The 27,057-nt window shown below is 42.5% G+C and overlaps 1 protein-coding gene across 10 annotated transcripts in view; it reads left to right on the top strand.

Annotated features, from left to right (window-relative positions):
- LOC141809421 (RNA binding protein fox-1 homolog 3-like) overlaps positions 1–27,057 on the top strand; it is a 499,189-nt gene that overhangs the window by 435,085 nt on the left and 37,047 nt on the right. For 7 of the 10 annotated variants that reach the window (XM_074696426.1, XM_074696425.1, XM_074696430.1 and 4 more), the window contains 2 exons: positions 9,151–9,453; positions 19,788–19,931. In XM_074696426.1, coding sequence (XP_074552527.1) covers positions 9,151–9,453; positions 19,788–19,931 — 447 coding nt within the window. The remainder of the gene's footprint in view (positions 1–9,150; positions 9,454–19,787; positions 19,932–27,057) is intronic. The other 3 variants (XM_074696428.1, XM_074696431.1, XM_074696427.1) reach the window with 1 other exon arrangement.

Below are 27,057 nucleotides of genomic sequence, written 5' to 3'. Positions count from 1 at the left end.
GGAGTTCAAAGTGATCCTCTGTCTACTCTGTTTATTAAGTGGTGCTCCGGCGTCTCTGAGGTATAGTAACACTCGCAGTCGCATCGCTAAGAGCGGTCCCATCTCAGTACCGGGATCCGTGCACGGCGCCTCCGCTGCAACATAATGAAGAAATCAGCAAGGGATTGAGGAAAATGAACTCTCTTTCTAATACCTCCACGCAAGGCCCGTGGAGCAAGTAACTGCTCCCAATAACGAGGAAAAATCACGTTAGAGGGGATGAAACATATGTGACATGTGAAAGCGATTAAGCCTCTTGGAGGGGAGGGAGAAAAAAAAGAGCAGCAGAAACATGCACCAAATCTAAATTGAACCGGACGTAGAGTGAAGACTGCGAGTGTTTATTTTCATGAATTGATTTCTTCACAAATGAGGTGGAAAAATTGAGAGACGGGAGTTTGCAAAGGGAGGAAATGTGAGACAAAACAATAACCCTATCCCCCGGCCTATTTGAAATCATAAACCTTCTGTAATGGGGAGGAAAGCGGGGGTTTGGTTGCAGTGGGGGTGTGTTGTGAATCTGCATTAAATTGGACTGCTTCTCAACATCTTCCCTCTTTCTCTCTGTGCTGTAATTGGTTGACTGGGGGAGGGGAGCAGCTCCAAATATGTGCCTCATCATGAGAAACTCGGTTGAAGGTGTTTTGTGTTTTGCTCTTGTTGTTTACCCCTTTGAGTTGCTCTTTTTCTGGCTCACCTTGGATCCACTGTGTGGCATGTGGTTGTAATTAACACATGCTGCAGCCTCTGGTGAGTGTTAACAGAGAGACTTGGAGTTAGATCATGTGGCTCGCCTAATTAAAATGGACCTGGCTAGACAGCCCTTTATTTATGCGCCTCCAAGACAAAATGAATGCCAGTTGCCTGTGGAAATCATCTCGGGCCGTCTTTTTTTCGCCTGCCCGCCTGTCTGCGCGCGGGGCTACAATTAACCGAGCATCAGCAGCAGCCGAGCCGGGGACAACAAGAGGCTTTCATGCAGCTGCCTGAAAACCACTCAGTGTTTCGTTTGTGTTGCATCAACTGATTGCCGCGCATTGGCCTCTGCTGAGCTGCATTACACTTTTCACTAAAAACTCAGCTCGGGTTTGTGCTGTGACGGCCCAGCGGGATTTGTCACAAGTTTGCCACCGTCGCTGTCAGGCGGTCATTAAAACCAAATGAGCGTTGTTCTAGAGAGAACGGCGTGATGCTTTGGAGGAGACGCAAACAGTTCTCGGGCGCGGAGAGAGCTCAGGATTGAAATGAGAAAGCGTTATGTCATGTGTTATCTGACAAAGCAAGTTGCTTGTGTACATTTGCGGTGAAGGACTGAGACAGCGATGCTTTATGTTAAGTCAACATTTAACTTCTGTGTGGAAACGCTGCACAGCTCTTCATAAATCTGTTTGAATTGCTTAGCGTAAAGAATCCAGCTTGAGACTATTAGTGTGGTACAGTTGGGACGATGCAAAGCAGGAAGGCCATAGCTGAAAAATGATCCCCGCTGCATGTGAGTGAGCTGAAGCCATAAAGCTGCCCACTCCATCACGGCTGAGATTGCCTGAGATTGATCAGCCTGCTCCCATTTGAGTGATTTCCCTCCGGATTCAATGCAACGCAATTAGTCGCCTGCCGTATTTTGCCTTGGCGGTGCTCTTTGACCCTCCATCGCACGTATGAGTCAGTGCAGCACTCTGCCGATATGAGTTCCTCCTAACAGCTCCTGTATTTGCACAGCCCCATCTCCTCTTGGCCTCTCAACACCGTCCCCTCCCAGCGCTGCTAAAGAGGATCACGAAATCACTGGCGAGCTGCCAAGTGGTTGTACCTGCTGAGATGGAATAAAGCCTCCACCGTCCACACTGGTCCGTCTCTCTTTGAATGCTGGGAGTTTCTCTCAGACTGGCAGCCTCAGCAGTGGGCATCGCCACAAGGCCTCCCTGACCTCCTTGGCTCCTGATGCTGACTGTAAAAACAAAAACTCTGCTCCAAAAGTGATCTCCTTAAGTAAGGGTTTCCAATCCAATTTTACACAAGGAGGGAGCTTAAGATTAGAGCCAGTGTTTTTTTTTTTTTTTTTTATTGTGCTCTTCAGTAATAGGAGGAGAAAGGGTGAAGGAGGGAAAGAGGAATGGAAAGGCTTGACGATCGATAAAAGCTGCTCTTTCTCTGGTTGTCTTCGTCATCATGTCCGCAGAGACGAGGTTTTGGGCGGCTTGTGGCAGCAGGCCATGTAAGGGGGGCTTTAAAGTGCCGCACAGGGACCCGCTCCTCTCCCATAAACCGGCCTGCAGGTAGAGAAACACTCACAAGCGTCCCAATATAAGAACAATTTGTAGCGCTCCTTCTCAGTCATAATGAACAGCAATCTCTTTCAGCGGAATGAGATGTGCTGTGTACCTGACTGCTCCGCCATGAAGGGCTTTTCATTAGGCACCATGGATTATCTTGATGACGGCGATTCAGCCGCAGCGAAAAGGGCACGTGGTCGCACTGGGACGAGCACAACTCCCCTGATTTGCATGGGCCTTTTTTCTTCTCTCAGTTCATTTCCAGTCGAATAACCCGTTTGTCACATACATCAGAGGAAGGCGAAGATCATACGAGAGCCAGTGTTACTTTGTGTTTCGCTAATGAGGCCTGTACTCCCCGCCTCCTTGCTTTTTGCCTTGCTGCCCTTTGAAACAGCAACGACATGGTGCTACAACACTCTGGCAGTTCTCTTTCTCCAAAACTTCAGCTTCGGGCTGTTATCCTGTTTGTGTGTCACTTGGCTCGGTCTCACTCCTTTGCGCTTGTTCAAGGCTCAAATAGCAGCAGACCTGACACAGATACACTGGCCCGTGCGCCCTGTGATCGCAGCGATTCATATTCTGACCCGAGCACGGAGAGGCACTCGGAGGCAGACGATGACTTAACAAGTTTAATAGGACGTGTCATGACTAATGCAGAAGCGAGGCGTGAAAAAAGAACAGAACAGAACAGTGGCTCAAGAACAAGTGAGGAAAGTAAACTAAAGCATAGATTTCCCTAAACTAAGGAAGTGTCAAATAGAAGGCAGAGAGAGCAGCAAACAAGAAACCGGGAACAGAAGATCTCCAAAAACTTACTCAGAGACAAAACAAACAGAATGAAGTGTTTTTATGTCCTCCTGTTGAAATGAAGACTTGAATCCTTGGTGTTTTCTGTCCTTTCTGACAGTCTTTGGGATGTGTGTGTACGTGAGTCTTACATTTTGCTTTAGCTAAGTTAGTCTACCATGTGCAGAAAACTCATTCTGGTCTCTGACTTCCAGAACACCTTTGCATGAACCACCAAGCTGGATTTGGGTCAAATATATATCCACAAGGAATCACAGATAATAGAAACAGTAGACCTTCATCTTTATTTCATTGTACATCACCATTTTTGATTTAGCAGTTGAACTCCTCCTTTGAGTGGTTGCTTAAGGTTTTCAGCACTTTGTACTTTTTTGTCAGGAACAACAGGTGCCGTTCAGTATGACAGTTCTTTAGATGTATGATTTAATTGCCACCTTTTATCTTCCTGTCCTTATGTTAAACTGATAGAATATGTGTATTTTTCTTGAAGTCTCTGCACGAGTTGCTTTGCTGATCAAAAACAATATATAACTCAGTTCCATAACTTTTGTGTCTATTGGGTTATTGGGTCAGAAACCGGTTAAATTGACATCTGTTAACTTCTGTTGTGGCTTTTTGCATTCATGACATAGTGTTTTCTTTCATGCTTTTTCTTTGGTGTAGTTGTTTTTTTTTTTTGCAAAGCATCTTTGATTTGTACAGCATTTGACACACTGGAAAAAACTGCAATCTAATCAAGTGTTTTTATCTTATTTTCAGTAGAAAATGACTTCTAATAATTGTCATATATGTTACACAATAAACAGAAATATATCAACGCCTGTGAGCTAGTTTAAGCAGACGACTCGAGCTGCACTGCTATTGGCTTATCCCATGTCCCACTCATCATTACCGTCTTCCAGTAACGCCCTCTGCCTCTCTTTGCGGTCTATTTAAACTGGAAAGTCTCTCACCGCTTCCTCTGCCTGTCAGTGCCTCTGCTGCTCTGCATTTGTATTGCTGTATGTTGGTTCATCCCCACCGCCACCCCAGTATCTACCTGTGGGCTTCGGGTTGGGGTTGTGTTCAGTTTGTTTAGCTCATCACTCCTCGGTGTCCCCATGTCAACGTATCTGCAAGGAGTGATGAGGTCAGAGCCTGGGCACCCAAACATGTGACATGTATTCGCTGCTGCAATAAACAATTCAAACATGAGCTGTCTGACTGAATTTAGCTCATGTGATATATTATAACAGGAGTCTTGAGTTCTTCTGACCTAGCTTCATTACCATGGCGCCTACGACACCACATAGTCATGATGTCTGAAATCTTAACGATTGTTTTTTTTTCTTGTCTTGTTATACTCGATATGAGCCACATTTAACTGGCCAGTCCAGAAAAATGTCTTGTTTCAAGTTATTTAAATAGAAAAATTGGGTCTGAATAGCTTCTAACAAGTAAAAAAGAATCTGCAAATGGAACTAGGAAAATTTGCACAAAAAAAAAAAAGCTTGAAACTAAAACAATATCTGATTATGAGTAACTTTTCTCTTGTTCCATTGACAGATTTTTTTTTACTACTTCCAAGCAATTCAGACCTCATTTTTGTCTTTGAGTAACTTGAAAAAAGATAATTTTCTGGACTAGTTAGTTGAATGTGGCTAATATTAAGTCTAAAAAAAATATTTTCTTCTGAAAATAAGATAAAAACACTTGATCAGATTTTAGTGTTAGCAGTGTGACACTTAAGTTGCCTCATCTAAAATTATGACAATAAAAACACTGAAGTCAAGATGCAATAACAGGGAGTTTGACACCATTTCAAACACCAAAATAATGTTCCTCAGCCTTTGACTTCTGGTCCTCATTCAGTTTTAGGATTGACAAGCCAAGCTTGACCTCATTGCTGTGGGACCCTGTGTAATGGTTGTATCGTTTTATACTTTTAAAGTATGACCCTGCGTTGCTTTACCTCTCATTCATTAAGAGACCTTTCCTGTATCAGTGTTTCTGTTTCATTGAACAAGAAAGAATTTTCTTTTCAAAAACAGATAAGGAATGCTAGCAGAGTGTAGCTAAAAAAAAAATGGATAAAACTTTACCCTGAATTCTGACTCCAGACTTTTTCTGTTTGCACCATGTTTCTGCCCTGTATCAGAAGGCTTGCAAACACGCTGAGTAATTCCTCAGCAAATCTTTAAAAACACCAATCAAAGCCGTGGGCAGTGATTCTGACAGTGGCTAACTAAAAGACATAACTGGCGCTTTGATCTCCTTAATGACATGACCAGTGTTTGATGTACAAACAGTCGAACACAGCACCTTCGTGTTCCCAGGCTGCTGAGCTTTCTGTCTCTGCTGGACTGTGGAGCATGGGCGTGTTGATGGTTTGCACAGGATAGTTAAAAAGGAGGACACGGGATCTGGTTGTACTTTCAGCTGTCATACCAGGAGGTGCGTCTTTTTTTAGGTAACCAACCCCATTCTCCTGTAAAAATGGGCGCTTAGAAGTAGAAAATTGCCAACATCAAGAGCTTCCTTGAATTAGGATGCCCCGCAATGCAAGTGTGTTATATAATGCCATGACTGGAGGGAGAGGAAAGTGGAGCACAGGGGTAGAGATTAAAAAAGTTTCTGCATAAAAAGAGGGGGGAGGGAGAGATGAGCATGAAAGGGAAAAGGGAGGCGGAGGAATTGAAAAAGAGACAGAGGAGATAGAAATACAGTATAATGAAAAAGAGAAGGGGGATTAGGTCAGGCAGGAGTGAGGGTCCGCTCGTATAGCAGGAGCAGCCTCGAGGCCCTGCAGGCTTCAGGAAGCTGGTCAATCCATCTCTTCTCTCAAGGCTTCTCGCTTTTTTCATTTAGATAATGGAGCATTTCCTTAATTGGTGGAGCACAGCTAAGGCCGAGGTTTGTTTGCCAACACGTCAGAGTAGAATTATTTCCACTACATTTACAGCACAGTGTTGCTCGGCTCTCTCATTAAAACCTCAGCCTTCCTGCTGCCCATATAGAGCCTTCTGTGCAAATCTGCAGCAAGAAGCCAAACACCACAGCAGCAAAAAGGAATAAAACACATTTATCTCCTATCTCACCATCCCCAGCCAGCTTGTAAAGGAAGAGACAGAAACTTCTCTATCTGTTTACTGTTATTGTTTTTCTCCAATCATAAACCCTTACTTCTGGCAGCTATTGTGTGCTTTTTCCTCCCTCACTGTTATCCAAAGAGTTATGCATTGAGCTCGCATGATCTGTATCTTTAAATTTGATTGAGGGTATTTGCAGGGGGCTGTTATTGGATTTCGGTGTTATTGTCTCACCTTTTCCTCTGTGTTTTTAATGTTGGGATGGATATCCGCTCCAGCAGCACTGATCTCACTGTTCTGCTCATTAGTTGGGATTCACAGAGCCGTAGTGCAGTCGCAACAATAAGACATGCACTTCTGTAAGTCTGGCCATTACTGAGTTTAACAATGTGCACCAGCCAGAAAAGTCCATTATTTCTGTAGCTCATCATCTCGAGCATCCACACGAGACAAAGGATCTGTGAAGCTGCTTCATTGCAAAGGGCCATTTATCACTTAAGTCAGGAGCAAAGAATAAAAAACATATGTGGTGTGGATATCAAATATTGTGGGATCTACTGAGGTTCAAGACCTCAGTGGAAAAGAAAACAAGACGAGAGATATATGAATCAAGATAGCTTTGGTTTCATTCTTTGTTGAGAAGTGACTAAATTGTGTCTCCAAGTGTAACTTCAAACAGACAAGTGGCAAAACAAACAACTGACAAGATTTCAAGTCGTGTTCTGAAATACTTGCTATGCTTTTTGATTCTAATATCGAAAGGGTAAAAAATACAATTTGAAAAAGACTTCTTTTTTTTAAATTAGACTAAATCCATGTGGAGCAATATATAACACAATAGAGTCCAATACAATATGGTATAAAATAAAATGGTATTTAAACAAACAAAAAAATAATTTACCTTGCATTATCACCCAAAACGCACCCACTTGAAACATTATGATGGTTTATGAAATTATACAACATAACACGACACATAATATTATACCATTTCATACAGTGTGATGCAATCCCATATGATACATAAAAACACAATATGATACAATGCAATGTGATATAATATATTGTGATGCAAAACGACACAACAATACAATGTGATGGGATGCTATGGGATACAAAACAAAGTTATTAAAGTTAACGGAAACTAATATGATAAAAACAAAAGGAGAAAAAAACTTGTTAAGTAAAATTAAAAAAAACAAAAAAAAAAAAAACGACAAAGCTTTATAAAATTGTTAAATAAAATTACGAGAAAATGATGCTTGGACTTCATCTTTGTCAATTTATCACACACATAACTCACTATTTTCTCATTCACTTTCTGCCCAGTGGCCAGACAGGGTAACAGTCACTGAGACATTTAATTGTTTTATGTAGTTGGTTATTCTTCTTTCTAAAGTGTATAAACTTCTTTAAAAGATATGATGTTCAGAGTAACACAATGCTCTTTCTGACACACTTGAATCTAACCCATGACAACTACCCCATATATAAAAAAAACAACGAACTCCAAGCCTTCTAAAAAATGTAAAAACAAATCTAAACTAGAAAAGTTGTTTTGAAAAAAAAATTAAAAGTAAAACGAACTTGAAAGAAAACGTTGAAATGAAACAAAAACAAAATCTAAAGAGAGATGCAAAACAATACAAGTGATAATGTGCTGCAATGCAGTCTGCAGTACAATGAGGTATGATGCAATAGGATATAATTGAATTCATTTAAACAGTTTATGTGCTGGAATTCTACTTAAAAAAGTGTTCAGTTTTGAAATGGTTATTCTTCCTACTATGCTTAGAATGTAAATGCACATCAGTGATTGATTAGTTTTGTCTGAGTTTTGTTGGTGTTACATTGCACTTCCTGTCTTATCCAGCAGAGGGAGCTTGTTGCTTAAGGCTGCTTATTGTATTTTGAAATAGCTAGCAACAATGTCCTTCTTTTGCTCTCGTTTCTCCTGTTTACAGCTAAAGAATAATATGTAAGATATATAAATTAAACATTGTTGGTGAGCTTTCTGAGTTAAGAGGAGCAGGAATGTATCGGCACAGTTGTGTTTAATGTGTTCTAGTGTGTGTTTTTCAGGATAGACTGCAGATTCATGAGTGTCGACTGGAGTAGTTGCTAGCTTAATTTGTGCAGTCAGAGCATAGTTCAGGGGACATGTAGCGCTGCATTGCAAGCTTTATTAAGAATTTAATTATTATTTTGTGATGAAAATCAGTACATAATGGAATAAAAGCCAGCAATAACAGGTTTCTTCTTTTGATTCTATTTTTACAGCACGCTGTGCATGAGTGGAAAGCTTATGAGTACATGATATATGACACAATCTAAAACAAAATAGGACACAATAGCAGACAATACATAGGATTTGAAAATACTCAGAAAAGTTTTCTCTCATGGGAAACTTGTGAAAAATATAGTTTTATGTTTTATTTCTTTTGTATGGCCTCATTCTATTGAAACCTCATTTAAAAAAAAATAAATAACATTGAGGGGTGTAGACACAGAGACTGCCACTAGCGCAAGGGGACCCAGCAGCAGGAAGTTCCTAATGTGAGGCAGGGTTTGTATTAAAAATAAGATAGTGAGGCCTGGAGAGAAAGCAGCTGTTACTTAAACAGACCTGTCATTGAAATCAAAGGCCTTAATCAAAATTTTATCAATTAATTGATCTTTCCTCTTGTGCCTTGCCATGAGTGCAATTGAGATTCCCCCTGACTCTTGCCCCTCCAACAGTGAGCCCTGCTCTACAACATAAACTCTGTTCATTAGCAGTGATCAAGGACCTCTCTAATGTGAGCTGAGCTTGGGTGTGATGGCTGTTTCCTTTGACTTAGTTGGTCTGCAGGACAACTCGCACAGCGTGACTCCATCGTCTTTTCATGCTGCTTGTACAATCTAACAAAGCATCCGATCTTCCTCTCAACACCTGCTTCTTCTTCTTGTGTGTTTTTCAGGGTAACCAAGAGGCCACCAACCCCCCAGAAGCGATGGCCCAGCCGTACACCCCAGCCCAGTACCCCCCTCCCCCACAGAATGGCATCCCCGCAGAGTTCGCGGCACCGCACCCGCTTCCGACACAGGACTACACCGGGCAGAGCCGGGTTCCCGAGCACGCCATGACCCTCTACACGCCCACACAGACGCACAGCGAGCCGGCTGGCACTGACAACAGCACGCCTGCCATCACCGCCACCACGACCGCACCGGTCAGTGTCCTCCATCACCTGCAAACACTGTTCCCAACACGCTGTCAGCAAGTAAAACACATTATTACCATTATTTTACCTTTCTGTTTCTCAGACCTTTGATCTTATCATGAGTTAGGAGTAAAAGTTGAAAGCTACCTTCTCTTAAATGTTTGATTTGAAATGTAAGAATTTAAAAGAACATGTTATTTCACAGCAGTTTGATAGAAAGTCTGAATTGTGTATTGTACTTCTGCTTGTTTTTGGTGCTCCCTTAGTCAGGTTTTTTCTGATGCTTGTCAGTGTCTGCCATATCAAAACAACAAAAGCTTCAGCCCTTGAGCAAAAGGAAAGTCCACCTTTTTTCCGAACATTTAGACCAATATAGACAGAAAACTCAGTGAAATTTTGGCGTGTTATGGTGATTGGTGATTTTTTTGCAACTGAACTTGACATACCTGTACAAACCAGGGTTTTGTTTTGTGTTGTTTTATTCCTGGGAGAAGAAAATTTTCTCATTGTTGTGCAAAGAAAGGGGGGTGGACTGGTCTGGTATTTTCATATTTTGATGCTTAGAATCAGAAATTTTAAATCTTGTATCTTGATAAAAAACTTGTTTCCTGGGTTTTGTGGTAGTTTCATGGTGATGAAGATGAAGTATTGTTTGCTACACTGCAACAAAATAATATCTTATCAAGTGTTTTTGTCTAATTTTAAGTAACAAAAATCTTATTACACTTGTTATGAGCCACATATAACTGATCACTCCCGAAAAATTTATTGTTTTAAGTCTAAGTTTCTTGTAAAAAGTTAAAAAGAAAAAAAAGACAGCCAGTGGAACAATAAAATTTGCTTGAAACTAGATTAATGTCGTAATACAAGTCACTTTTCTCTCGTTACATTGGCAGATTTTTTTTTTCATTTCAGACCTCATTTTTGTCTTTAAGTTACTTGAAATAAAACTTTTTTTTCTAGACTAGTTAGTTGAATGCGGCTCAAATCAATTGTAATAAGACATTTTTTACTTAGAATAAGACAAAAACCCTTGATAGGTTTTTAAAGTTTTACAGTGTAAAGTCAAGACTGTTTATTTTTGAAGATAAAAGAAAATCTTTGGTTTAAAATTTCACAAATGTCCAAATTCAGGTGAAGCATTCATTTTATTTAGCTGCCTTTAATTCAATAACACTGGGGAAATGAGTCAGAAGCAACTCAGAAATATTTTATGATTGCTTTTCCTCCCTGTGCTTCTTCACAAAAAGGCTTTTGTCAAAAATAAAAGGTTGAGGTTGAACTGAAAGTGAAAGCCCTCTTAGGTCACTGAATTACTTTGGATGTTTCTGTTTCATGTTTTAAAGTCTCCTTAATTTTCTTTATACTTTTTACTTGTTATGACACAAGTCCTTTAAATATTCCTATCCATCCTTCCCTGTCTCACTCCTGTTCTCATATATGGCTCCACTCTGACTCCATGTGTGACTGTCCCTGGCCGTGTTGTCCTTCTGTTTTCCCCCTCTCTCCATACGAGTGCATATATTTAAAGTATTGGCACTCCAAGTGGGAAACAAACCCCTGGCGATGCTGTGTGTCGAGATAGAGGGCTTGGAAGTGAGTGAAATTCTAAATTATACATTAAACATTTCATCCTTGTGTGCTGATACTTTTATATGGAATGCCTCGACCTGGGATTTACCTTCACAAGAGGAAGATGTAGATAAAAAGAGGGACGACTTAGCTGCAAACTTTAGAGGCGCGTTTCAGAAGACAGATAATGCAGGCAGAGATGAAAAAATAAGACCTTCAGACCTTCGTCTCTCCTTTAGCATGAAAACACCTGCTGGGTGGGGTCACGGCGAGGCCACGGCGCTCCTGAGACGGATCTGGGTCACTCATAAAGAGCGTTGTTAATATCTCCATTCTCTGAGCCTCACAATTACTGCACGGCTGAGAACGTTTGGCGGCAGAAAAGTGCTTATGAAGCACAAGCAGAGCGGAAGCGTTGCGTATTATCATCTGCCTATAATGTAGCAATGTTTGATTTGAAGATTTGTGTGACGCTCTCCAACTGCTCCACAGTCATTCGCCGCACTTACAGTAATGGCTGACACACAAGAGAGTTTAAAGTGAGCAGAGACTTGGCAGGAGGTTCATCCCCCTCCTCCTCAGACGCTGTACACCACTCCTCTGCTCGCTATCTCCCACCGTCTCCCCTCTCTTTCTCTCTACATTTGATTTCATTTCATGTGCTCACCCGCTGTGAAGAAGGCCCAGAGATGGTAGCCACAGAGAGATGAGAGCTCGCCTTGCTTTCCTTTTCTGCGCTCCATCCCTGCTCTCCTCCATCGTCATTCTCTGCATCCACTCTCTGCTGCCCGTTTTTTTCTTTCCCCTCGCTGAGGACAGAGGGATGAGATTAGTGGGGTGTAAACACAGAGTCTAATCCTCAGGGGCCGCTGCTGTAGTGTCGCCCACCGCTGTGTTCCCCGGCTTTAATGACAGGCCCAGCCTGTTTGCTCTGGGTTCCACAGACGGGCCCGGGTGCCTTTGATTAGGGCACCCTGCAGAAACACAGATTGAGGAAGCAGATCAGCAACTCTCCCCCGTCACACTCACCCTCCTCCCTCCCGTGGCTCAACTCTGCTGCGCTCAGCTCCTCTTCCCCACGATGACGCTTTGCTCTGCACATCTTCTCGATTTAAAGACTTAAAAAGAGTCAAGAGAAAGTGAAAATTCAGTGAAACGTATGGATTCTGTGTGTATTCCCTGCAGAGAGCGGAGAGTGTGTATGTTTTAATGAGGTGCAGGGACTCTCTTCTCTTCTCCTCCTCTCTCTGTTTCTGTCTGTGTCTACCAGTCTGCTGCGTCTTTACTGGGAAAGGTGGCGCTGTCCAGAGTGCGACCTCTGGGACCTGGTGTTCAAACAAGCTGACTTGAAAGCAGGCGGCTTGAGGAGGAGAGACACAGAGACCCCAACTTTTTCTCCAAATCCTTAGAGATGAGGGGAGCAGAGGGCTGCCAGTGAGCTCTACTGGAGAAGAAAAGTTAAAAAAAACTGAGCTCGTTATCTGGCTGGGTTCAAATAGTCTGAGGTTTGGTTGAATTTCATGAGTAATCATTCTCTTTTCAGATAACAAATTAAGGCTGTGGCGTTAGGGCAGCACTCAATTCCAGATTTTTGCAGCAGCATGAAGACTCTCCAAAGGGCATTCTGGGGGACTGTGATAACATGTACACACACACACACACACACACACACACACACACACACACACACACACACACACAGGGATGCACAGAAGACACGAGGAGGCTACTACAAACATTATATTATATATAAGCACAAACACACACAAACACACTGTTGTCTCTCATAAGCTGAGTCAAGACTGAATGAATCCACAGTTTGTGCTCAGATGAGTCCTGGGGAAACGAGGGGTGGAGTTTAAAGAATCTGCAGCATTTGCTTTTTGGAAATGAAGGAATGTATTAACCAGTGCTGCAGTGTGGACATAACAGTAATCAGAACCTCTAAAGAGATAACTACCAAACTAACGACAGACGTTGGTCTGTGAGGGCTGGGTTCAAAATGTGATAAGGAAGAGAAGATTAAATTTTAGAGGTGATCCGGATCACCTCCAAGATCCAGGATTTCTTTAAAGGATTCTTTATCATTGTGAGATAGGGCCGTTCACCATATGTACATATAACTCCACGATAAATGGTTGGATTGCTTTACAGAACTATACAAGAAAAGGTCACCATAATTTCTGACAGATGTAAAAGTAAGATCCAGATCCTGGAAATATTCTGGATACTAAGATCTGAAATCTGAAATGTGTTCTGGATCATCATAATTTTTCACACTGTCAGGAAACAAATTAGCATACAAACCTGCAACTGACACCAAATTGTAGCAAACAGTCTGCTGAAAGGGAGTATAACATTAAAGTAGGACCTTAAGTGTTGTGTGACACTCGTGTGCGTGGAGGAGGTCTGCGCTCTTTAAGTGCTTTTCTAGTTGCTTCTGGATTGCTTCAACACCAAACATTCTCTACAAGACAATAGAGATAATAGACAATATGTCATCTGCTTGGTGTATTCGTTAGAGGAGCATACAACGATAAAATCTCCTTTTACACTTTTAACAAATCAGGTGTCCATGGACTGAATTTTAATAGGGAAAAAAGAAAATTAAAATGATAAGCGAATTCAGGCCGTACACCTACTGAATTTTTTAGTGTACTTATTTAAAGACAAAAAAGGTATGGTTACCTTGACATGTTTCAACGAACAATGCCGTCTTCTTCAGAAGCTGTCATCCTGACAGCTGTGGTGTGTCTTTTTATCAGCTGTTTCTAGTGGTAGCTGGCGGGACAGATTGATCACGCGATCTGTCCCGCCAGCTACGCCCCCTGTTGCCTGACGGCCTCTGGAGAAGTGTGTCCCAGGTGTGCGAGAGCTGGAAGGCTCCTTCATCCCTGTTGATGGTGTCCTTTCCCCGCTTCCTGATCTCCATTGATTCTTTTATCCATCTTTTGTATTTGTTGTTTTCTGCTCCGATTATTGTTGATTTATCCCAGTCCATTATGTTTCTGAGAAGACAAGATGAATCTAATCAGTAACGTACACCTACTGATTCCAAATTATCCAAGCATTTGCCCACAAAACAGTATTGTTTACAAAGTTGATAAAAAAAAAAATGCTTTAATAAAGCAAACGTTTCCTGTTTGATTTAAAAATGTAATCCCACCAAAGAATCCCTATTTTTTATCACATATACCTGTAATCTGAGACATATTTTTTTTCTGTACTGTAACAGATTACAGTTAATCCTTCATCACTTGTAATCCATTACTCCCCAAACCTGTCTATTAACTTGTTGAGTCCAACCTCAGCTGTCTGGCATATGGGGTTGCCAAATTCAGCCCATGGCCTCTTAAATAATGGTACCAGAGGCTAATAAGCGAATCAAAAATTTGACAGAAAAAATAGCAACAAAAAAAAAAAAAAAAAAAACTAAATCACTTTTTTTGGATCCTTAATCTGCTGAAAAAACGTCAGGCAAAGACACCTTTCACACTGAATCCAATGCATTCATTTTCACTATTTTTCATAGAACAAGAAAAGTTGAGAGGAATCATCAAGCAGTGACAATGTTTTTGTGGTTCTTTTACTACTTGAGAAAAGAAAAAGAAAACACTGGGTTCATCCACTCCTGAAAATGAGACCAGAGCAATAAGAGTTTCACCTGCTGGTTAAAGAACTGAGCAGTGGCTAGCAGTATGTTTAAGGTCACCACACACAAACATACACACGTAGGTATTCATTCATCATATAAACAGCCCAAAATATAATATAATAATAAAATAGAAAATGCATCCAAAAATGTAAAAATGTGACATTACAAGCAACCTATGGTGTTGCTGAATAGTCACAAACCCTGGAAACAAGCTGGCAGATGCGAAAAAACTTAAAAAGTCAAACCTGTTAAAAAACAACGACAGACGAAAGTGTAAGTGTGCAAACATGATTAACATAGCATGATATCGAGTTTCTTTTTATAACCTGCGTCATTTTCAGATGCAAAAAATGGCTCATTGTGCAGAGGCCTTAACAGCAGCAATGTGGGTTGTTAAATCACTACAAGAAGGAAAAAAGATACATTATTTAACCTTTTTTTAACCAGGTCGGTCCCATTGAGATTAAAAACCTCTTTTTCAAGGAAGACCTGGCCAAGACAGGCAGCAGCAAGAACACAAAGTCACAGACAGGAAACACAAAAAAGAGACAAAGCACAGCCAATAAAACATATGATAATGGATTAGAATCCCGTTCCAGGAAACAACTGTTCAATAATGAATGAATAAAACAGAATAATATGAAATAGTGTGTTTTTATCTATATTTGAATAACTTTTCAGTCGTTTCAACCACCTCTTGCACTGCTGAATGTAGAAAATGTGGAATGTAAAACTGCTCAAACCCAGAAACTCAGATGCAGACATTTGACGTCACTGCAAAACACAACAATACCAAACAGGTACAGAAAATTTTCTGATGAGCCCTTTTTTCAGAGAATATGTCATGTCTCATCTCACATGAGTAGTGTACCTAATTTTGTGGGCACTTTAAAAATGTTCATTGCATTCTTATCTTATTTCTTGAGACACTAACGGTTTGTTTGCCTTCCTTTCCTGTGGGAGTGCAGTATAGGAAGTGTTGAATGTTGGGAACACATTTCCGTGTTGATATGGTTTAAAACAGTTCCTCTTCTCCTCTTGGAAAGGATGGACGTTAAATGGGAACATTTTCAGCAAACTGACTCTTTCGGCTTTTATGTTTGTATTATTCTTTATCCAAGAACAGTACAGTTTCTCATCCTTTGCACCGACACCACCAGACAATAGTAAAACCTCAACGTTCTCTGTGCACACTTTGCATCGGACTCCAGCCGTCACCCAGGATAACTCCTCTCCCGTCTGTCACTTTATGTGAATCAGGTGAAGGAGGAGGGAGCAGCCTCCCTCTCCGTGCACCGCGGCTCTCCCAGGTGATGGAGGGGAAGTATTTGCAGCTTCTTTAGAGAACAAAAACAAACAGCGGAGGACCTGGAGGAAAAAAATAATGAATTACAGCTCAGGCATTATAATTCTTGAGAGCGAAGACTCAGTATCCCCCCACTATTTAATCGGATGTAATCTACCTGCTTGGCAGCATTCCAATCAGATAGTTTCAATTATGCTCTTGTAATGCCACTCTGCGAGGAGGGGGAAAGTGCTGAGCAGAGCACTTTGCAGGCGATTTGCAAATAACAGCGAGGGAGTCTTTTAGAGAAATGACTGAACAGGAAGCCGGAGAGTTGCCGGAGTTGACAGTTCTCTCACTCTCTGGTTTGCTGGCTTCAGCGGTGACGGCATGTTTTGCATCCCACCTCCTCCTCCTCCTCCTCCTCTTTGTGACAGCAGCTGTCGGGACAGTAAAGTGCCACTGAAGGTGGCCTCCTATGGTAATACAGAGGTAATTATTTTCCACTGCAACACCACCATCTCACAGCCAGGCAGGCGGGCGGGCTGGAGCCTCGGGAACGGTGCGCACAGGCAGGCGTTCCAGATCTCAGTGACACTCCAAGTTATTGAGTTAGTAGGGTGCAGTCTGGGAATGCACGGGAGTCAGCAATTCAGTATTTGTGTTCTCCGTATGTGTATTTGCCCCTGATGTCAGCGAGCTGCCGGTCTGTCTGAGCACCGACTGAAAGTTAATCTGGATGTTTGCAAACAACCTCGCCTGCCGTGATAAAAAGGCGGACAGACAGAGCTGGAGGACAGCCGTGCTCTGTAGTCTGGCAACATACGCTAAAGGTCGATAGTGTCATGTGTGACCGATGAAACAGATTGACCCACGGGGCTCTGGTACCTTGTCACCCTCCACGGTCCCAGCATCTGTCTGCAATGTGTCACCCCCAGGGCCCAACATGGCTACTCAGGCTATTAACCTCCAGCACGCGAGGACACGGCAGAGTTAAGACCCCACCACCCGACTTTCTCCGTCACAAATCCACTCCTCACCAGCCGGGCTGGCCTGCTCGCTGCGCTTCCCAGCGTCTGTGTCCTTCGCCACTTGTTAACCTGTGGTCTGGAAGCCTTCAGAGCCCAGATGGGGACTGAGGAGGCTGCCACCGGCCTACCTGTGCGGCTGCAGGGGGAGACAAAGTGGGACCTTGAATCAAACAACTGTCACTGCTAACAATGTATGTCACCGTCTCGGAATGGGCCATAAAAACCAAATAAATGACGGCCATTACAGTGGAGATTGTGATTATGATAATGAGAATAATAAAGGCGATCATCATTACGATCATGATGATAATGATAATACTGTGATGATGAATTATAATGAATAAATCCCTACCCCATTTCCTAAATGGTGGGAAATGTATCACTAAGAGTGGCCTGCAGCCATCTGACAGCCTCTGAGCAGGGCGAGGGTTATCACCGCGTGTGTGTGTGCACAAGTGTGTGTCATCTGAACCGTTTGCACTCTGGTAACAACCTCCTCCCTTTCCACGTCTGAATCTCAGAACAAGATTGTGTCTGTGTCTGTGACTTCCCAGCCAGTGTATAGTGTGTTTGCTGTGCTCAGAGAGCACTTCCCAGGAGACCTCACAGTTTACATATCACATTCAAACAGCTTTTGTGCTCAATATCTGCCGCTTCCTCTCTGTCGTTCCTCAGTCTCTCCCTCCGCTCAGTGTTTCTTTATTTAGTCTGCCTTCTGAGTCACTAAACCAGGATTCATTTTTGTCTGTTTTAATCATTTGTGTGCTTTTTCAGAGTGGAGGTTCCCCTCCAGAAAAACAAAGCTGTCACTGTTTAATCATAAAACTGTGCACAAGGTGTGGACACAACTTTAAAAGGCCTTTTTTTTCTAACTGCCAGCAGGGGGTTACTCCACCTGTTGAAAAGAAAATCTGTTCACAAGTCTATGAGAAAATAAGACTTCTGTAGGCTTCATTTGTAACCTCAGGAAACATTTTCCCACTGGGTCTATGATCAGGATTGATGATCTGCATGACTAAAAAGTGTTTTTCAAATACACTCACCGGCCATTTTATTAGGTACACCTTGCTAGTACCGGGTTAGACCCCATTTTGCCTTCAGAACTGCCTTAATCTTCCGTGGTATAGATTCAACAAGGTACTGGAAACATCCCTCAGAGTTTGGTCCATATTGGCATGATAGCATCACACAGTTGCTGCAGATTTGTCGGCTGAACATCTATGATGAGAACCTCCCGTTCCACCACATCCCAAAGGAGCTCTATTGGATTGAGATCTGGGGACTGTGGAGGCCATTTGAGTACAGTGATGTTCAAGAAACCAGTCCGAGATGATTCCAGCTTTATGACATGCAGCGTTATCCTGCTGGAAGTATCCATCAGAAGATGGGTACACTGTGCTCATAAAGGGATGGACATGGTCAGCAACAATACTCAGGTAGGCTGTGGACTTTAAACCATGCTCAGTTGGTACTAAGGGGCCCAAAGTGAGCCAAGAAAATATCCCCCACACCTTTACACCACCAGCAGCAGCCTGAACCATTGATACAAGGCAGGATGGATCCATGCTTTCATGTTGTTGACGGCAAATTCTGACCCTACCATCTGAATGTTGAGCAAAAATCCAGACTCATCAGACCAGGCAACGTTTTTCAAATCTTCGTGTCCAGTTTTGGCGAGCCTGTGTGAATTGAAGCCTCAGTTTCCTGTTCTTAGCTGACAGGAGGGTCAGCTAAGATGCTCTTCTGTTCAGAGATGCTCTTCTGCAGACCTCGGTTGTAACCAGTGGTTATTTGAGTTACTGTTGCCTTTCTATCAGCTCCAACCAGTCTGTCTATTCTCCTCTGACCTCTGGCATCAACAAGGCATTTTGGCCCACAGAACTGCTGCTCACTGGATATTTTCTCTTTTTGGGACCATTCTCTGTAAACCCTAGAGATGGTTGTGGGTTAAAATCCCAGAAGATCAGCAGTTTCTGAAATACTCAGACCAGCCCGTCTGGCACCAACAACCATGCCACGTTCAAAGTCACTTAAATCACCTTTCTTCCTCATTCTGATGCTCGGTTTGAACTGCAGCAGATCGTCTTGACCATGTCTACATGCCTAAATGCATTGAGTTGCTGTCATGTGATTGGCTGGTTAGAAATGTGCGTTAAAGAGCAGTTGGACAGGTGTGCATAATGAAGTGGCCAGTGAGTGTATAAGAGTAAAGGATAAGCTGTGCTATTAACCAAAATGTTTTGTTTTCAGAAAAAGAAACTGAACTACTAAACTGCCTCCAAAACGAGGTCCTTCTAAACAGACAGGCTGCACCCTCCAAGAAATCAATCAGCAATGTCACAGAGAGAAACAAGTGGGATTTGTCACTGACATCAGACACGTCATTTATATAGAAATGTCAGCATAGCATTCGCATAATGATGGGAACAACAACGCTGAGGGCTTTGGGCCTTGCTCACTGATGGCTGTGTGCAAACGTCACCAATAATGTGTCTTTAGTCTAGACATGTCAGGGCTCTGTAGGATCTATATCCACGCCTTTTTGTCAGCACCTTCAATCTTCCCTGTTGCTCAAGAGCTAAGTGCAAGAGATTAATAAGTGGATTTGTAATGCACAACCTCAGGTTTGACACTATAAGTCATCGGCTGTTTATCGCTTTGGCTTTCTCGCCAGATTGAAAAATGGCAGACGCTGAGTAAGTTAGTTAGACAGGCCTCCCACCCCACCCTGCACCCCGCTACCCCTCCTGTTTCAAACCCCCTGTTCTCGTACTTCAGGGCCGGGAGGTACTGTATACTGTAGCAGCTAATGAGCAGCTTGTGTCTCTTCTCTGTTTGTTTCCTCCGGCAGACAGATGATGTGACGCAAACAGAGGGCTCTCAGCAGCTCCAGCTCCAGCACTCAGACTCTTCAGAGAAGCAGCAACCCAAAAGGTTACATGTCTCCAACATTCCCTTCCGCTTCCGGGACCCCGACCTAAGGCAAATGTTTGGGGTGAGTATCATACTGTCGATCTTATCTTGCTCGTAACTGGTCTGTAGAATTAATAACGTCTTTTATCACAATGCATGATCAAAAAGCCAGGTGACCAAACCAAACCAGTCATAAAAATCAAATTGCGCACTGAGGAAATGTGGTAAAAAGTATCCTGCAGAGCTTCATATGAGAACAGCCCCACCTCACTTGCAACAAAGCAGATCATAGCTAACATCAAAGAATTATTGCACCATAATGAAGTAGCATATTTGGCTTATTAAGCTTCAGGGATAACAAGCAGTGGGGTTTTATTACAGAACAAAGGCAGCATAGTTAAAGGGTTATTCTGGTGTTTATGAGTCTGGGGGGCTGTTGATTCTATTTTGGGGTCAAAATAAATGATGAGGACAAAAGGTTTCGAAGCGTTTTTACCCCTCCCCAAAACAGGAGGTTATGGCTGCAGTGTTAACCTTTGGGGGACTCAGTGTTAACCTCTGAACGTAGCAATTTGAGGCACTTAGATGATATAAAAAATAAAAAAAAACTTAACCGGACATTCTTCCAGCAAAATAACAAATAACTGATTTCATTTTTCCCATCATAGTCATTGCATAAACCAAAGTATTCCATCAGATCTCTTTGTTCTTGACATGAAACATTTCATAAGATGCTCCAAGATCATCATTAAACTTTGTTAGCCCGTATAGAGATGGTGGGATTTATTCCTCCTGCTTACCTTCACAGCGTTATAAACAAACAGAGCAGTCTGCTGCAATCAGATTACATGTCAGCATACTCGAGGTCCTCTCCTGAAATCCTCTCTTCCTCTCCCCGTCTCTTGCCCAATTAATGAGGCAATGAATAGTTCAACAGCTCACCCTTGTGTCTCACAAAAGCCTCAATAAGAATTGAACCAAACATCCCCAATTCAATAACCATAATGGATGTGAATGGAGACGATTGCCAAAAATGTACTTTAAATGTTATGAGCTAATTGGACCATTAGAAGCCAGAGGCGTTAATTCTCATCGTTATGAAGACAACATCCAGCTGATGATATTAATTACTCCAGAGGCCTGGCTGGGGCTTTATAAATTGCAGACAACATAGCTGCTCTTTCTCTCTCTGATTGTTGGCTTTATTGTTCCCAGCTCCGGTGCAGGTCGTGTGGAATCCAAATCGCCTCCGTAATTAGCTCGGAGGCTTTGTGTGCCTGGCCGCCGCATGCAGATATACAATACAGAATTGATCACAGCCCACCCAGTCCCCCTCAATCACCCTACGCACCCACATGGTGCCCCTTCCCTCCTCTTACATGCCCTGCCCTTCTTGTCGGTTGGCGTAGCAGATAGACAAATGTGGGACTGATTGTTTTTGGTAAAGCTTGGCAAAGAGATAGCCGGTGTTCTCCACCCTCTGACATGCCCTCCACAATGAGTCTTTGTGTGATCAGCGTGTGCATAGCCTCATCCCTCCAGCTCTAATGGCTTCTGGAGCGCCGACGGCTCAATATGCCATTACTGCTGCGCATGAGTGAAACCCGCAGACATGCAGGCAGGAAGACGGAGGAGCAGGGGAGTGAAGGTGCTGCACAGCCCACTCAAGAAGACCTGACAGCAGAGCAAAGCCCCGCCGGGAGCTCCATCTGCTCCTACATGGCGAGGAGTATCCTGGTGTCAAAGCCAGCACCCTAAAACAAGAAGGGAGGGCCCGATACACTCCCCGCACACTGCAGGATTAAGGGTGTGGAGCAACCTGTGAGCCTTTAACGAGGCGCTGAATGAAGGGCTCATTAGGGCGACCACAGCGGACCTTAATCAGTAATTAGAAACTGTGATCTCTAAGAGCTCGCAAGTGTGGAGGAAATGAAAACACTCCAAGTGCGAACGAGCTCTGTGCGGCGCCCGGGCTGCGCTGCTGGAGGGTGCCCTCGTTTGTGCGACCGGGTTCTTCAGCGTGCTTCTCCCGGAGCATGTGAGGGCTCTTACATCGCTCCCCAGAGCAATCAGGACCTCTGCCCTCCTCCCAGCCCCCACCCTGCTGTCACACTCACTGCTGCTCCACACTGGAGCTCTGCTGTTTGAGTACACGCGGCTGCTGTTTCATAATTATAGGTTTCTAAAAGCTAAAAGATATTCCGACTGATTAAAGGTGGAGGCACTGTGGCCTTCAACTTGTTTGTTGCTTTTGCTTTGCGAGGCATCAGAGACTGTATGTTGTGATTTCATTCAGGACAAAGGCAGCAAGATTATAGTGAATGAAAAGGACCCTTTCTACTGAGTTGCTAATCATATTGTTGACCTTGATGTACGATAGTGTCTTTGTTGTTCTTGATTTCCTCTGCCTTACCAAGATGTAAACATTGCAGCTTGGTCACTGGCGCTGCACTTCAAACATGAAGAAATGCACTTCCATTACTTTTCCCTTCGTAGATGTAAAGGATGGGAATATAAGGGCTTTAAGCTTTTCTCTGGATTTGATTCTTTAATGTTTTTGAGGTGCTGATTCAATTTTAATATTCAGATTTTTGTGACTTTTTAGTTCCCTTTTTTGAACACCAGACCAAGTGAAAAAGCTGGATGATGATGTTTACTGACTATATCTGGAGCCATATTTTCTCAAAACATGAGCATCACATGTGAGTTAGTTTGTAGGATTTGTTCAGGGTATCTGACATCTCAACTTTTCTGTAACCAAGCTTATAAAGAAAGACTAAAACTTAAATTTGGAAAAAAAAAAAAATAAATAACAAAAATTCACGATTTAAAATTGTTAAACAAAAAATCCAGATACTATGATACTACATTTTTTTTCTCCTACCCCCAGTGAATATAGTGGTGGGAACAGACTATGTGAATGAAACAAACCTTGTCCACTTCCAAGACGGGCAATTCTAATCTCACAATGCACCGAACCAAGCAACAGCAACACCTTTACTGAGCTAGTTGCCAGGTGACCCCCTCCGTGTTAGCTCCACAGTCCAAAGTGAAGCCCCTTCGTTCAAAGAGCTAAGTCTTGATTTTATATCACTAGCAGCTCCACAGTTGAGCCCTGAAACTGCGCAGCCCTTTTCTGAAGCAGAAGCTGACTCACTAAGTCTGACGTGTATTTCCTTCCAAATGTAACTTTGCCATGAAACCGTGTGGACCATAAGCCCTGTGATTGGTCTGTTGATCAAGATCATGTTTTCTGTGTTAACATTATTACCAAGGTTGTTGACGGACTCATCTCCCCCTGAAATCTCATCCCTGTCCTTTCTGGTAGTAGTTGCTGCAGGATAAACAACAAAATCTATCGGCTTCTAATAACAAGATGCATTCAGAATTCTGTGTATAAGCAGAAAACATAGCAGGACAGGCAATCTGAAGATCGTACAGACTACACTGCTTCCCTGTGTTTCGGAAAAGTATTGCACAGCTAGGCATCACAGTAATATTAATGCAGAAGTAAGTCGTGCTTACGATTGTGTTTGCTACTACAACATGGGGTCATCGCAGAAGTATCAACCAGTAGGACTGGGACGATATGCTATTCTCCCGGTTTGATTCTGTTCTGATTTTTGGGGTGCTGATTCAATTTTAATTGCTATTCTTCGATATTTGCCATTTTTGCGATTTTTAGTTTGCTTTTTCCAACACCAGACCATGTGAAAAAGTTAGATGATGATGATAATGTCTACAGACTATAACAAGAGCCATATTTTCCCGTAAATGCACATCATGTGAGTCAGAGAGAAACATTTCACCCTCTGCTGGAGGGAAGTAGTAACGTTTTTCCATCCAGTATATAAACAAAGGCTGAAATGAAGAATTTAAATTTGAAAAAAAAAAAAAAAGAATTCTGATTTTGATATTGCCAAACAAAACATCCCGATACATCTTATTTCGAGATTTTTTCTCCCACCCCTATAAACCAGGCTAAAGAAAGGACTATGAGGAGCAAAACAGATTTATTCAAGGTTTGTTGAAGCCTTGAGCCACTGACCTTATTTTACAAATTTCAAGTCAGAATTCTTTGAAGAATTCTCTACCGAGGACAGTGAAATGAAAGCTTTGTAAAACAAAAACAAACTGATTTCTTGGATGGAACAAAAACCTTTAAATGATCTTGAAACCGTGCCCCAACTTGTGAGAACTCATGTTGCTTTTTATTTCCATGTTGCTTTGTTAAATTTCTAACACTTATTGGATGCTTGATGTAGCTGCAGCCTCTCAGGTGACGTCAGTCTCGCTTGTCCTCCCTCTGGAGACTCCTCCCATTGAAGCTATTGTTTATCGGTGCTGCTGAGGCAGCTGTTTCCCTGTGTGTGTATTTTTGTGTGTGTGTGTGTGTGTGTGTGTGTGTGTGTGTGTGTGTGTGTGTGTGTGTGTGTGTGTGTGTGTGTGTGTGGTTGTGTGTGTGTGTGTGTGTGTGTGTGTGTGTGTGTGTGTGTGTGTGTGTGTGTGTGAGTGGGTGGGTGGGGATAGCGGTGCATGAGATCACTGGTGAGCAGCGAGCAGTCCCCTGCGCCATGTGGAAATCCACAAAGACGACTTCCTCTGAAACTAATTAATCGACGCCACAAGCCCATTACGCTCGGTTAAAACAATTAGCATCTGCACATTGCGTGGGGAAAGCATTGTCATCTCAGGCGAGAAAGGGGCATCACGCTGGGATATAAATGCCTGTGTGTGTGATTTAGCCGGCGCTTCCCATTCGAATCAATGAAGCTGAGCGCCATATGAGGCAGATGTGTGGATACGGGATCTATGGAATCTCTTTTCCAGAACAGATGTATAGGGGAGGAGATGCCCCCTGCTGAAACAGAGGAGGATTTTAGATTACCAAGATGTTTTCTCTTTTAAAGGGGAAGGTATTTCTTTCTTTCTTTTTAAACCTCTACCCGACTCGAGAATATTTAGGGGTCTTTGTGGCTTTTATTTACAGATACAGTAAAGCAATTAGACGGCCCAAAGTCTAACACCTAAAGAGACAGACCTTTTTGTTTATGAACAAGATGGGTTTTCAGAATCATAAATACTGCCATTATTATTTGGTGGGGGCATATTTGCTCTGACGAAGGCAGTGTCAAACAAATGTGACAGATACTTAAGAAAATGGGGTACATTTTTGAGAAAAGAGCGAGTAATTTGTTGAGGAACTGTAAATATACATGATGATTGCTACAATCCAGCTGGGCACCCTCTAGTAGAGGGATTGTTCAACGTTCGTATCAAGCAGCAAACTCCACTGTAAGAATATGAGACAATATGGAAGTGCTAAAATGTGCTGTTTCTTGAGTGTCCATTTGAGGCTGGCTCCGGAAGTAGCAGAGGTCACATACACACCAAGCCAAAAAAGCTGTTTTCAAAAAAGAAATTAACCTATATACCGTAGGGATTGGTACCTTCCACATTTAAACCGATACAGTACCTATGCCCTGTACCTGGCAACGGGTATTGGTACGTAATGGTACCAATTTTTGGTGTTTTTTGTGTTCATGTGGTAAAAAAATATGAGTCTATTCCATAATAAAATGTTGTTGTTTTTTTTTTAATTTAACATATTTACTCTTCAATACATGACCTTATAATGCTGTGTTCGTGTCCAGCATGGAAAATCCCCTACTCCTACACCCTCTTCCATACCCTCACAGTCACAAGGATGTGTTTAGCTGCCTTTTGGTACCTTTTGATTTTTTCATGAATCAGTACCCGGTACTTTGAAGGAATTCGGTCGGTACCCATAAAAGTACCTAATTCGGTACCCATCCATAATTTACAGCCTCATTTAAAAAAATGTCTGACACACTGTGCAGGGGGAAATTTTTTCTAACTCGTCAGTTCAGAGAATATTATGATCACAAGCCCAATTAGAGGCACGGCTCTGCTCATGTGACTGATCAGCCTCCTATAGCTGTACTCGTCACTTTCAATATGGCTGCCATAGCCAATTTGCTGTAAAAGTCAGTTTCAGAGACAAATGGGTGACATCAGAGAGACTACATCCATTAATTATACCGTCTCCAGACTGTTAAACCTTTTTATTTTTAAACACAGTAAAGGCATAAATAAGGTTCAAGACAGTTGCACTTTTGCATCCAAGGAAAGAATAAATTATGGCACTCAGCATCACAACGTGCTGAATTTTGCAGCTATTTCTCATTAAAATCCAGAAACAAATCAAAGCAAATAGTGCTTGGGTTGATAATAGCAGGGTTACTCTTCAACTTGTTGTGTTGAGGTTACTGCAGACCACTTCAAGTACAAAGAACATGTGTTTTTCCTCTAACCCGTGGACCCTCACCCCAAGCCCACTCCTTCCACTCGAGCCAGATAATAGCCAGCTCCTCCTCACCCCTATTAGAGGCTCAGTCAAACGATCCATCCATTCCCATTGAGCGTCGACCACATGGAAGGCCCATTTCTTCCCTGTTGTGCTGAAATGAAGGCGACGCGGACCGCTTGACAGGGTAATTACTTTTAATGAAATAATACGGCCATTGTAGACAGCAATTAAAAGTCGCTCTCACTCCACTCATTAGAGGAACTTACAGTTTACTTTCATTCCTCTGTTTTCTAATGATCCGAAGGCAGGCCTGTTAAATCGAAAGGGCTGGAGCATGTTAACCCCCGGGGACTGGCCCTTAGGTCCTGTTGACTGTGAGAGCACACAAAGAAAGAGCGGAAGAGAGAATAAAGATGAGACAGAAAGGAAAATAAAAGAATAGAAAAAAGCGGTATATTCGGAACAGATCCAGCAAACTTTCCACGAGTAAGAGCTCAGCTTTATGCTCGGGAGACTTCCAGAAGTCCCCAGGTGAGCGCGAAGGTGAAGGGGTTCAATATCTGAAGACAACATCAAAATGTAATCTCCGTTTCTTCTTCTGCGTGAAAACAAGTGAGCAAACAAACATCAGAGATGCTGATATGTAATCAAAGACCCGATGTTTTTCCGGATCCTGTGATCTTGTTTCATATAGTATCGATAGAACCACAGAAATGCATTAAAGCGGCAGTAGTCCTCTTTTTAAAGCGTGCCAGCAAGCTTCAAGAACTGTTTGCAGAGCTAACAAATGCAAATTGACCGCCATTTCCTCACAAAAGTAACATTTCCATATTGCCTTAATGGTTTGTCTTTCTCCAGTCGTTCTTCTCATGAATTC

The sequence above is a fragment of the Halichoeres trimaculatus genome, unplaced genomic scaffold (genome assembly GCF_033239565.1).
Source record: "Halichoeres trimaculatus isolate MK-OKI-2021-1 unplaced genomic scaffold, fHalTri1.1 fHalTri1_scaffold_20, whole genome shotgun sequence".
Taxonomy (NCBI): domain Eukaryota; kingdom Metazoa; phylum Chordata; class Actinopteri; order Labriformes; family Labridae; genus Halichoeres; species Halichoeres trimaculatus.
The sequence above is the reverse complement of the archived record's forward strand: the minus strand, read 5'-3'. Positions and strand labels throughout refer to the sequence as shown.